At 37.0% G+C, this 12144-nt stretch overlaps 1 protein-coding gene across 1 annotated transcript; it reads right to left on the bottom strand.

The window, feature by feature from the left end:
* Positions 1 to 3356: 3356 nt before the first annotated feature.
* On the bottom strand, positions 3357 to 5819 carry LOC149658542 (uncharacterized). Its single transcript, XM_089844766.1, has one exon. The coding sequence runs from the start codon at positions 5817 to 5819 to the stop codon at positions 3357 to 3359; it is 2463 nt and encodes an 820-aa protein (XP_089700892.1).
* Between the last annotated feature and the right edge of the window lie 6325 nt (positions 5820 to 12144).

Genomic DNA, 12144 nt, shown 5'->3' with positions numbered 1-12144 from the left:
ACCGACTTAATAACTTCTGATAAGGCAGAAAGTTTTAAATTAGTATAAATGCATCGGGTCTTAAATTGGTTTTGGAGGCCATAATATCCCAGCAGTTGATACAGACGTATTCGTTAAATTTAATAATCTCTTTTCACGAACAGGTTTTCGAGCACCAGAAACGCGTTTGACCTAATCTACTCTACAATATTTAAAAAAAATCCATTTTCTACTCTAATTATTCTCAAAATAAAGATAAGAAATGTCACAAAAGCATTTGCCCCACATGTTGGCCTCTCAAGCAGGCGTCTATAGTCCATAATGGTGGAACGAATTCTACGCTACACCGCGGCCACAGGTCTCTTCAAGGCCTGAATATGAGGGTGCACAATATGCCTCTGGCATCGGTGCAAGGATGTGAGCCCCCTCTCCTCAATAGTAACAATAATAATAATTGCCCAACTGTGAGGCCAGTACCTAACCTAGTCTCGTTTTTTTAGTGTCACACAATACTTTTAAGAGTATCGCGTAACACTTTCAAGAGTGCAATAGCGTTGCTAGGGTTTGAAATTTAGGGGGCTTAATCTTATTATTCGTATATTAAAGATTTACAAACTTTTATTGATAAAGAGTACGGAACCGAGTTGTTGACTATTAGACAATTGTGGATGAAAGAATTTCACTCGTCTTTTGTAAGTTTAGTTTTCGTTTGCTTTAGGTCCCCACTGCGGTTTGATATTAAAATTCATCTCTACAAAGATGAAACTTAACGAACTTTACATTATAATTTTTATACACTATATTGCTACAGAATTTTAGGCGGCTACGAGCAATTTTTAGGTATAATTTACGGATTATTTTGAGAGGGCTAACTTTGAAATTTGGGGGCGCTATAGCCTAGCGACGCCACTGCAAGAGTGTCGCATAAAACTTTTAAGAGTGTCGCATAAAACTTTTAAGAGTGTCGCATAAAACTTTTAAGAGTGTCACCTAACACGTTTAGCAGTGCTTTTTAAAGGTACAATACTATCGGAATACCAATTTCCTTGTTAATTTTATTTAAAGGATAAAAATATATTCTTTCACGAATATCATCTTTAAAAAAAGTTTAAAAATTAACGTTTTCAATAATTTTTTACTGTTCGGATTGACTTTAATATTAAAACATTAATGAAAATGAAAGACCTTTTTTAAGAAACCCGCAGTACTAATTTTCCATTTTTAATTTCAAAACGGTGTTTTAAAAGTTCTATTTTACAACGAATTTACACTTTAAATTGGCCACAAAAATAAAACTCTTTTGGGTGTTTTTAGGGTGTAAAAAAAGTGTTTTCTTTAATTATACCCTTTTAACGCGTTTTTAAGTGGGACTTCCGTACATTATGTGTGAAGCATAATCCGCTTTTGATTGAACCCTCCCTCTAGTAGGTATTACGAAAATATTTTCATACTTCAATACCATTCAAACTGAAAAGTCTAACATTGTTTTTCAATCATTCAGAAAAACTCGTCTTTTAGTTCCAAACTCCAAAAAAAGATTGATCAAAACGGGTTCATTTGATCAAAACGGGTTCATTTACAATGATACTATTACGAGGTCTATACTTAAAGACATTTTTCATCGTGGCACTTCGGCGCTTTTTCAAGATCTAAAATACATTCAGACAGCAGTACTACATTTCGCTCAATCCACCCTTGTGAATTCAACTAGAAAAATTTACATTGGAAAAGAATCTTACGAAGCGAGATATTATCATTATCTAATAAACAAACAACTCCCTCGTGACATACTTGAAAACATCAACTATTTGTAAGTACTGTACATGATGTTATCTATGTGTCCAACATATAACACAATCTATAAAAGCCCGGAATTTCAAAATTAAAAATAAAACAAGAGAATGGAATTTCAGTCCAGTGGGATGATACCTTTTAAACTACCTCATTATTTATATCCCAATAATGACTTTTACAGATTGTCACTCGCAAATGAGTGGAGATGGGGAATGGTATCATGGCGTAAATTATCAGATCTTGTTCATTTGGATTCAGATAATCACGCATTGGTTAGATTGTAAATAAGTTAGATAACTGATAACATTTATAGATTTACTATTACGGAAAAAATATCATAAGTTTATCATGCATGAGGCATGATAAACTTATGGTAATATTAATTGTAAAAAAGTGTGATTTAGAAATGTACACTATTAGAAGGTTATAAGGCAATTTGGTCGAGGTGAATAGGTCAGGATATTACAGATTTGGTTACGAGATGGGAATAAACAGGGAACAAGGTTAACCTTGGAAGTGACGGAAGGGGCGTTGGGCTCCGGTATGACAAGGTGCAGTCGGCACATACAGGGTGGGATTGCCGGAGTATGTCGTATTCCTTCAAACTTAGTTTCCTATACTTACAAGAGTGCGCCACAATCCAGGAAGTACACGTACTAAAGAAATACTCTAACATGTATTCCTTTTTTAAATGCAAACGTTTCTATGTACTATTCCTGTAATGCCATAGGAAAAGTAAACAGCAAAGGAGCCAGGCTGCCATATTAGGCTATAGTTCCCTCCCGCTGAGATGCACCGCACGCGGCAGTGTGAGTCGCCTAGCCTCCCACACGTAGCGAACGGGAGCTCCATCTGGCGTTGCCTCTTGGCGTGAGAGAACTCTCCTAATATGGCGTTGGTTTTACGGCAAATATTTAATGGAATTGTCTATTCGTTTCAAATAATAATAGTAATAATAACCTAGGCTTTGTCTATGAAAGGATGTTCACAATAACCACTACTCCTTGATTTGATGCTAGATGGTTAATTAAAGTTTTTAATTCAGATCACTAAGGTTTTTGGAGACTCGTCAAGCAACTCCAAGAGAAAATCAGGATGCCTTTAGGTTTCGAAAATTGCTTTTGACGGACTTCAATCAACTGCAAGAGACGACTTCGTTGTCTCTTGGGTTTCTCAGCCCCGTTTTCACCATATACTTTTACGGAATTTCAATCGCCACTCTGGTCGCTATTTGTGAGATTTTATCCATTTTCAAGATGTTAAATTAAATTCATCAAAAATGGATTACGCACCAGAGAATAGAGCGCCAGTATACGGTAATTCAAGATGGCGGCCACTCAAGGGGGAGGAGTCGGATTTTCTCGATCTCCTCTCTTTACCTGTCAATATTTGATTGATTGTATAGGCTTTTAACAAAAGATGGTTTTGAAGGAATAAAGACCATAATATAAAGTAAAAAATAATGGCAATTTTTATTTTAATTACTAATCACAATTAATAATAAAAAAGTCTGCAGACAAAAATCCCCAATTAATTAAATGCTTAAAAACTATACAATTATATACAACTTTACAAATTTAAATTTACTTAAGATACCCGTATGGAGCTGTGGTGTAGTCTGGGAAAACTCTGACTTTGTCGACGACTACTTGATATGTTTTAGTTTGATCAATTGTAATTAAAGTATGATTAGGTAATCGTCGAATTTGGGGGCCAATGGGTACTTGGATTGAATTCATTTCGGGTTTCCCCTGGTTGTTTACGCCTAATAATTTTTTCATTATATCAAAGTTGACGTGATTTTCCGTTGATGAATTTAAATAAAAACCTTTAACTTTAATTATGTTGGTGATTTTTTCTGATGCAGGATCGTATTTGTTCATAGAATAATTTTTTGCCCCCGCGCTTCCAAATTCGCAAATGTAAGCGTCTTTGCCGTAAGGCTCTAACTCATTCTTTAGCTCACCAAGATAGTCACCTGTTGGGAGTATAGCGACGCCATCTGGCGAGAGGTAGATAAGGCTGTCCGTATCCATATAAAAACATAGATCTCCCACCATTTCGAGATGTTTTAAAAGGTGAAGGCGTGCCATAGTTGTTGTATAGCACGCTATAACTACATTTGTATGCTTGTGAGCGATCTCGTTTTCCGCAATATCTTCTGATTTGACGAGAATAGTATTGTCATTTAGTGTCAATAGCGTTTTCACCTCTTTGTCAGGGTTAAGCAGTAACTCATATAGAGTCTTGGCGTCTTTTATTATATCTGTTGAGACGTGTCGGGTGTTTTGTCCAAACTTCCCCCAAAAGGAGTTAAGCATGAGTTTACTCAGGCATCTTAAGCCTTCATTCTTTTCTATTTTATCTATGTCTAAATCGATCCCTTCAACTTCTTTGTAATTTTTGACATAGTTTTCTTTATCCTCTTGGGTGACGCAATCAGCAGGAAAACCGCTAGCTATCGTTTTATACTCCAGAAAGGCGTTTACATAGTCTTTAAAAAGCCCACCTTGTTTGGTCTTGGGATCGTATTGGGTTATTTTGTACGACCAGGCTTCATACATTCGAGTGATTTTGTATCCTCGCTCCACGGCGTACCTCAACTCATCGGTTACCCACGTGCCCCGCAGTTCTCTTTGATCAGGTGTGTTTGTGCAGTCCCCCTGGAATTGTGTCTTACAACAAGTGTAACAAAGGGGAAAGGTTAACTTCCCGTTTATCCTAGCTGGCAAAACCGGATGTATCAGGTTTTGAGCCGGAAGTACGTCACATTTGAGAAGCCCATCGAATGAGAAGATGTCGGGGAAATTATCCAAAATAATTTTGGGATGACCAATAAGAATTTTTCCCGTTTTGTTGACGAATGGGTATAGGCTAGTGAAATCCACGTAGTGCATTTTTTCTGTACCCGTTGTTTTATGGTAGAGCTTGTTAGCGCGGCAACGTCCCCCGAAGAAAGCGTCGCGAGGGTTCAGTCTTTTGGATGTTTTAACGCGGATGTCATTCCGTTTTAAAAATTCATTAATTTCGGGGTTATTTGTTTGGTCTTGTTGCCACTCACATTCCCATTTGACGTTTACTTTATATTCTAGTGACTCTAGTTTACTAATTTTCTTCTCAGTTTTTGTGTATCTTGTGTTTAACGTTTCAGTAGGGTCCCCCTGTAAGATCTGGTTTCTATTGATGGGAAAGTGTATTTTACATCCATGATAATAGCAGCCCATGTATTCAAACACTTCTTTGTTGATCGGGGAATAGCCATCTACCTTCATGGTCTGTATTTTAACTTCCTTACCCCTAAAAGAGGATTGAATGGGGATATTTCTGTCATGCGAAGTCCATTCAAGCCATTCAATGACGCCTAAAGATTGGTTCTCACCAAGTCTGTAGTAGTTTGAGGGAATGATACTAATGGTATTCGATTTAAGATAATTTTTCCTGAAAACGTAAGAACAAACGCCAGGGAGAGTAACTGAGCCGCAATTAAAAGGATCTACATTGGTGACTTTGAGGAGAAGAGACCGAAAGGTTATACACCCTAGAAAGAGAAGTAGAGTGTCGTTCTCGCAATAATAATTCAGCTCGTTTAAGAAGTTAAATCCTTTCTCTTTACTGCCTTCGGCATTGTGCCATTTCATAAAGGTGTCCAAGTTTTTCCTGGTGAAGTACTGACAACCATAGGCTTCTGTAGGTGGTAGAGTGTTCTCCAAGACGTAGTTAGTCTCCTCCTGTCTGTCAATATCGAACTCGTGATCAACTACGTTGAAAAGGAAATGAGGAAAGTACCCCTTGGCGGCATTAGGGAGACCAAAAGTGCCGGGGAATTTAGATAAGGCCACAGGAATAAAATTGTAGGAGTCTAGGAACAGTAGATTAGAAAGTTTCATTTCTAAAATTCGTGTGCCGTTAATTTTCTGAGTTTCGGGGACAAATTTCTCGTCACGATTGATTATTTCTCTAATCAGTAATTGATTGTCATAGTTGCTGCCAAAATGGGATAGCACGATAACTTTCTTCACGTCAAATAAACTGACCAAATAATCCATGAATAGAGCTATGGGTTTACCGGTTGTGAATCGTTGTTTTCGGGGCCCAAATTGGTTGCATTTAAGACAATTAAAATCTAGGGATTTTTTGTCTATACAGTCCTCACAGACTGAGATACTGACGCATAAAATAGGTTGATGTTCGTAAGCCCCCAGCTTCTCTTGACATACTTTCGTCTGTATACATTATACATCAAAGAAAACGTACATGTGTTCAGGTATATTACGACGAGGTTTTTTCGAAGGGATAAGAGCGGGGTTTTTATCCTTAATCACTTGAATGTAGCACAAGTGATCACTAGGTTGATGCTTTCCACAGACCTGACAATATATTTCCCCGCATGTGTGCCTAGTAGTACGTTTTCCATAATCAATTATTTTAAAGCAACTCTTACAATGGCAAAGGCGTTCACAAAGAGGTTTTTTGTTGTTTTCTGCAATCAAGTGACTGGTATAACAGTCGTCGCCCCAGAATTTTCGCAAACATGACCCGCATGTTTTTTCGCGACCATGACAAACTGTCGGACGCATACATTTAAAACAAAAGTCGTTGCATTTGTGGGACTGAATATGCCAGTAAGGGGTAAGACATTTCTCGCAAAAGTGATCATGACTAAATAAGGGTTTTAAATTCGTAATTACATTGTAGTGATTACTCTCATTAAGAAGAAAGAGACGGGGTCTAGTATCGCTGGGTTCATTCTCTCCTAAAATTAAAATGGGTACCCTATTTTCAAATTTATAGACAAAGATAGAGTAAGCCGATAAATAAATTTTAAATTTCTGAAATGAGTCGGGGGTACCGCATTCGTCTAGGGTGACTCCTGCCTTGCGACATAGGTCTAAAGCGGCTGTTTTTTGCATTTTGTTGTGGGGACCTATTCTGGATATGGATTCGTAATGAGCTTTATACTCTTTGTTGTTTTTGTTGTTCATGTAGTCACGATGAGAAATAGCTACACAAAGACTTCGGGCCAGGCATAGATTATCGGTACTCGTAATCCGACGTATTCCTCGTCTATCCTTGGAGAAAATACTGAATGGTTTAAGTTGACGACGGTTAGATCAACCGTATCCTTCAGGGATTCTCACTATATGGAATATTATTTTCACAGGTCCTTGAAAAAAAATGTTCAATTTCATCGTCATAAAGTAGTTCGGCTAGTTGACCAAAGACGATGGAGGGGTCTACTTGGTCTAATCTTTTAAATGATAGTTCTATTTCAGACCTGCAATTTATACCTAAGCTTCTCAACGTTATTTGAACATAATCCGTTGCTCTGTACTCGCTTAATACGTGATCCGTAATAGTACATATACTATCTACAGGGTCATCAGTGATATTTAGAACTAATTCTCTACCATACATATTAAACTGTTCATAGAATTTTTCGCTTTGTTCTAAAATCTCGCAACATGGGACATCCTCAATAGGCGAAGGGGGCAGCCGCCACCCCATTGGTCGTACGCATTGGCGTCTTCCGAATCCACAAGAGAGTCCTTTTCGCTGGGTAGGTGGTCGGAGAAGTTTAGAGAAAGGTACTGAAAAGGGTCGTTTTGTTGATATTCCTGAGCCAAGAATGCCGCCATCTCTATATCGTATTGTGGGTTATTGAATTCTGCGATTAATGTTTCTTCTACATGGATATTGGGTAGTAATTCATTCCGGCGTCTTTCGATGCGTTCGGCATAAGAAATATTTAGAGGTCTAGGAATTAAGTTATTTAGGTGGTCCAATTCGTCTATTGTATGGCAGTCCTCCGGTGTTCTAGGGACGGTTCTCATGTACGTGATAATATCCAGGAAAGTTTCGATTATATTTAAACCTCCGTTCGTAATAAAGCTGGGTAAAGTTGAAGGTACATTAGCAGGGTCGATGTGTAAATAGGCACATAGGAAAAAATAAAACTTGTATAGTGAAGTAAGGGGCCAAGGCCTATTTACAGCTAATTCATCCAAATTCCAGCGAAGTGATTCAGGATCCATCTTGATGTTACGAGATCTAAAGTTCGAATGCGATATTCTGTTGTTCTCTCTCGTTATTTTATACTAAATTTCTCTAGGCTTATTAGTAGGGGAGAGTAAAGGGGGTGGGTGGATGGTTACCTAAGCTTCTATTGCTCAATGGTACGTTGTCCTTTCGGACGTGATTAAACTACTATTTGTTTGCCAATCAACAATGAGTGACATAAGATTGACATCCAGGTGGCAGATGGTAACAAAAGGATGAGTCGTCAATAGATTTTATAATTCAACAAAAGGATTGTAACAAAAGAGATGATGCGTCTTTCCATTAGCGGGGTTTTTACGACATTACATGAAGATGTAAGAAAATAATTTCTTCAATCAATCAATCAAATATTGACAGGTTTGGGTTGTCTCTATTAATAGATAAATAGGTCAAGTTTACTATTGTATAACTTATTTACTCGTAAGTCGTTATGGAGTCAAGTACACAAAGGATGTCGCTAATTCGTCAGATCTTGGAGATTAATCCCCAAAAAATACTTATCGTATTATTTATTTTATTGATTTTGGGGGTGCTGGAATTCCTTAATCTGTGGTTTCCGAACTTTGACATAAAAATACGCTTACAGTCTAACAATGGAACAGTCAAGGACAATAGATATTTCGCAATAGCTACGTAAGAAATTTTGGTATAAAAACCCCTGACTCGACAGAGGAGAGTATCATTATTCGAGAGACCTTAAACTTGCAAGATGGAAAATCAAGAAGGAGGCAAAAGGAAGATTGGCGTAACTAATGAACGAAAAATTAACGGGAGATTCCACATCTCGAAAGAGTTGTTCTTAACAACGGGGTTCGTGAACGGTACGCTGGATCCTGAGGTTCGACTATGCCGAAAGCACTCGGTTAAAAGCTTTGCCATTTCTACGGAAACCTGGGAAAAGCTGATTCCCCGTTTGCCCGTATTAGCGGGCTGGACTGCCGCCCATGAAGCCAACAATTTTGAAATCGTTTTAAACGATACCCCCAATGAAAAGACAATGGTTGTGGCATACCATAACACATGTCATATTAAAGATTTGTTAAATGAGGATTCCATTGTTTTGACCAGTATGGAAACAGCGGTCTTGAATCGAGTTTCAAGCGCCGTTAAGGAGCATCTTATCAAGATCAGTAACCACCAAATTGTATTTACACGTATGGCCGATATTATTATAGAGTTCTATAACGAAATTTATGAAAATTTATACGGGGACCACGATCGTATACCTTATTTAAATGGACAACACGAAAAATTTGACGTCGTGGTTGGGTACTTCACCAATTTTATAACGTCGTACCAGGTGGTGATGAAATTTAACAACGTGCTTCAAGAAGAAAATCTTGAAAACAATTTTTATAATTATAATTTGTTCTCTGTAATTTCGGGTCAAATAACTTATTTGAAAAATAGAATGCATATGTTAAGTCATTTTTAATTTTATACTCGCTAAATTTTTTTTTATAAATTTTGAGTTTACAATAAAATGAATTGAACTTAAAATCTGTTGCATTTTCTATAAAATTCTACTCTTTTTTAATATCTACCCTATTTTTAATAGTGGGGGGAAATCCTATAAAATTTTTTTTTATAGGATAGGGGTAAGGGTGGTCTCGCGCGCGCGCCGGTGTGTGGGGTGGCAACAACGCGGGCCCCCGTTTCGCGAAACCGCGCGCGCGACCGCGTGTTAATTATAGGCGTTTAAATATGAATATCTATTATAAATTAGTGTCATTCGAGTATTGAATATGATACCATTCACAACTCCCGGAAATTTAATTATTTTCGGTCCTTCGGGATCTGGCAAAACAGTTTTATGTAAACGAATAATAGAAAATAAGGATAAAATGTTTGAACCTAAAGTCGATTTAGTTGTTTGGCGTTATAGTATATATTAACCTTGCTACGATGAATTGAAAGAAATGGGTGTAATTATGCGTCAAGGTTTACCCGATGTCACTGTATACGACGACTCTCAAACAACATTAATCGTATTAGATGATCTCATGTTAGAAAATAAGAATAATATTTTATCAGAAATTTTTACTAAACAATCACATCATAGGAAATTATTCGTAATTACCCTTTTACAAAATATATTTGAAAAAAACTTGAGAACAGCATCCTTAAACGCTCATTACATGATTCTTATGAAAACCGTAAGAGATCTTATGCAATTAGTGGCTCTCTCTAAACAATTGGCACCCAACAATTCTAAATTTATAGTGGAATGTTATTTGGATGCAACTGAAAAACCTCACGGGTATTTACTTTGCGATTTAACCCAGAAATGTCATTCCGATTTAAGGTTTAGAACAAATATTTTACCGGGAGAACAAATAGTCATCTATACTCCCAAGAAGAAAACTATATAATTAAACAAAATTTCCTAAATTCAATCATTCTTTACGATGTCACCACCAAGGAAGGTCAAGAAAACATCGTTGAATAAAAAGAAAAAAAGTTTAGCCGCTAAAAATATCAATTTAATAGCCGCTTTGGGGCAATTAAAAAAACCTCAAAGACTAGCTATTCTTAAAAATTCTAATCGGGAAATTATTGATTCAATTAGCGAGTGTTGTCACAACGCCTTACAAGGAGCCGTCAATTTGAAACCAGACGTATATAATAAACTGTGTAAGCATAAGAAACATATTCGAAAGATTGCTTGCAAAAATACTCATTGGAAGGACAAAAGAGCTATTTTATCTAAACAAACCGGAAGTGGTTTTTTTAGCGTCCTTTTTCCAGTAATTTCGAGCCTTGAACAAAATGTTAGTTACGCTAATAAAATGACCTTAGTGCCTTTGGAACAGCAACACGAACCCAACCCTATTCCTCAACATCAATCAATAACGCAAAATAATGAAATTCCAAAAGCCAATACAGTATTATCAGAGTTGGATAAAGAGATGAATCTAATTATCTCTAATCCGTCTTTAGACGAAAGAACCAAGTGGGTTTTTACGAAGAAATCATGAAACGATACCAGAATATCTCGAAACCCCGCCCATCGAATAAACACGACAAATGGATTAATATGTTTCCACTGAAATATAGGGCAGCTGCAAGAAAATTATTCGATCACTTGGCAGATAACGCCCATAGTATACGTTGGGACGACGCGGAGGCTCTTTTTGTAAATAACTTTAAGATCCCTGGTTCAGATAAAGTGCAACTAGTATATTTTACTATACATCCTACATTGTTCAATAACAAAGGCGTGCCCCCGTCACTCATCGCCATTCCCCCTACGGGATGGACGGAATTCCAATCCTTTGTCCAAAACTTTATCGTCCCGCCACCAGTTAAACCGTCGCCACCAGTAGCACCTGTGTCTATAAAGACGTCACCCCACTCTGTACCTCAGAAGAATAAACTTCGACCACGAACTTATTTAAAAGCGAAGAAAAGATTAACATTTGACAATAAAACGAGCCCTTTAATTTTGAAGAAACAACCTTATAATAAGACGTTATGGGAGGTCTATCGCGGCTCCAAAAAGAAGAAACCTTAAAGAACAGTTATCTCAATAGTAAACACAAAGCCGCCTTCACTGGATTAAACCCTTTGTACCAAGCAGTCCGAGATCTTGACATTTCGAGAAACGAAGTTAAATCTTTTCTAGAATCTACGGACGTATACACTTTACATAAAACTGCTATAAATAAACTCAAAAGACGTAAAATCCCTGTATTTAACATCTCGGATAGAGTCGAAGTAGATCTTGCTGATTTGGGGTCAATCGCCAAATACAATGATAACTACAGATACCTTATGGTAGGCATTGATTGCTTTTTCCGAAAAGCTTTTGTGGTACCCATGAAAAGAAAACACGCTGCTGAAGCTACGAAAGCTCTCGAAATAATCATCGAACAAAGCAAACCTAAAGCCATCTGGTCCGATTTAGGAAAAGAATTTATTAATTCAAGTACGCAAAAACTTCTAAAGAAAAATAAAATCAAATACGGTTCTATGACGTCAGAAAAATTCCACTGTCCTTTTGTAGAAAGATTAATTAAAACTTTGAAACATCGAATATTCAAAATGTTGACTCATTTCAATTCACATAGATATATAGATCATTTGACAGACATAGTTAAAGGCTACAATGCCTCTTATCATTCCGTAATAAAAATGGCGCCCGATAATGTTTCCCCATCTAACGTTCTGGAAGTATACAAAAACATTTACAAGCCTGAATTGAGTAATAAGCCTACTAAAAAAGATGTCAAATTTCGTGTTGGTGATTACGTAAGAATAAGCAAGCTTAAACCAGAATTTTCCAAAGGTTATGATCCTAATTTCTCGACGGAA

Source organism: Phalangium opilio, unplaced genomic scaffold, assembly GCF_054372755.1.
Source record: "Phalangium opilio isolate 3A_F unplaced genomic scaffold, DU_Popi_V2 ptg000077l_1, whole genome shotgun sequence".
In the NCBI taxonomy this organism is placed as follows: domain Eukaryota; kingdom Metazoa; phylum Arthropoda; class Arachnida; order Opiliones; family Phalangiidae; genus Phalangium; species Phalangium opilio.
Note: the sequence above shows the minus strand (reverse complement) of the source record. Positions and strands in the feature narration are given on the sequence as shown.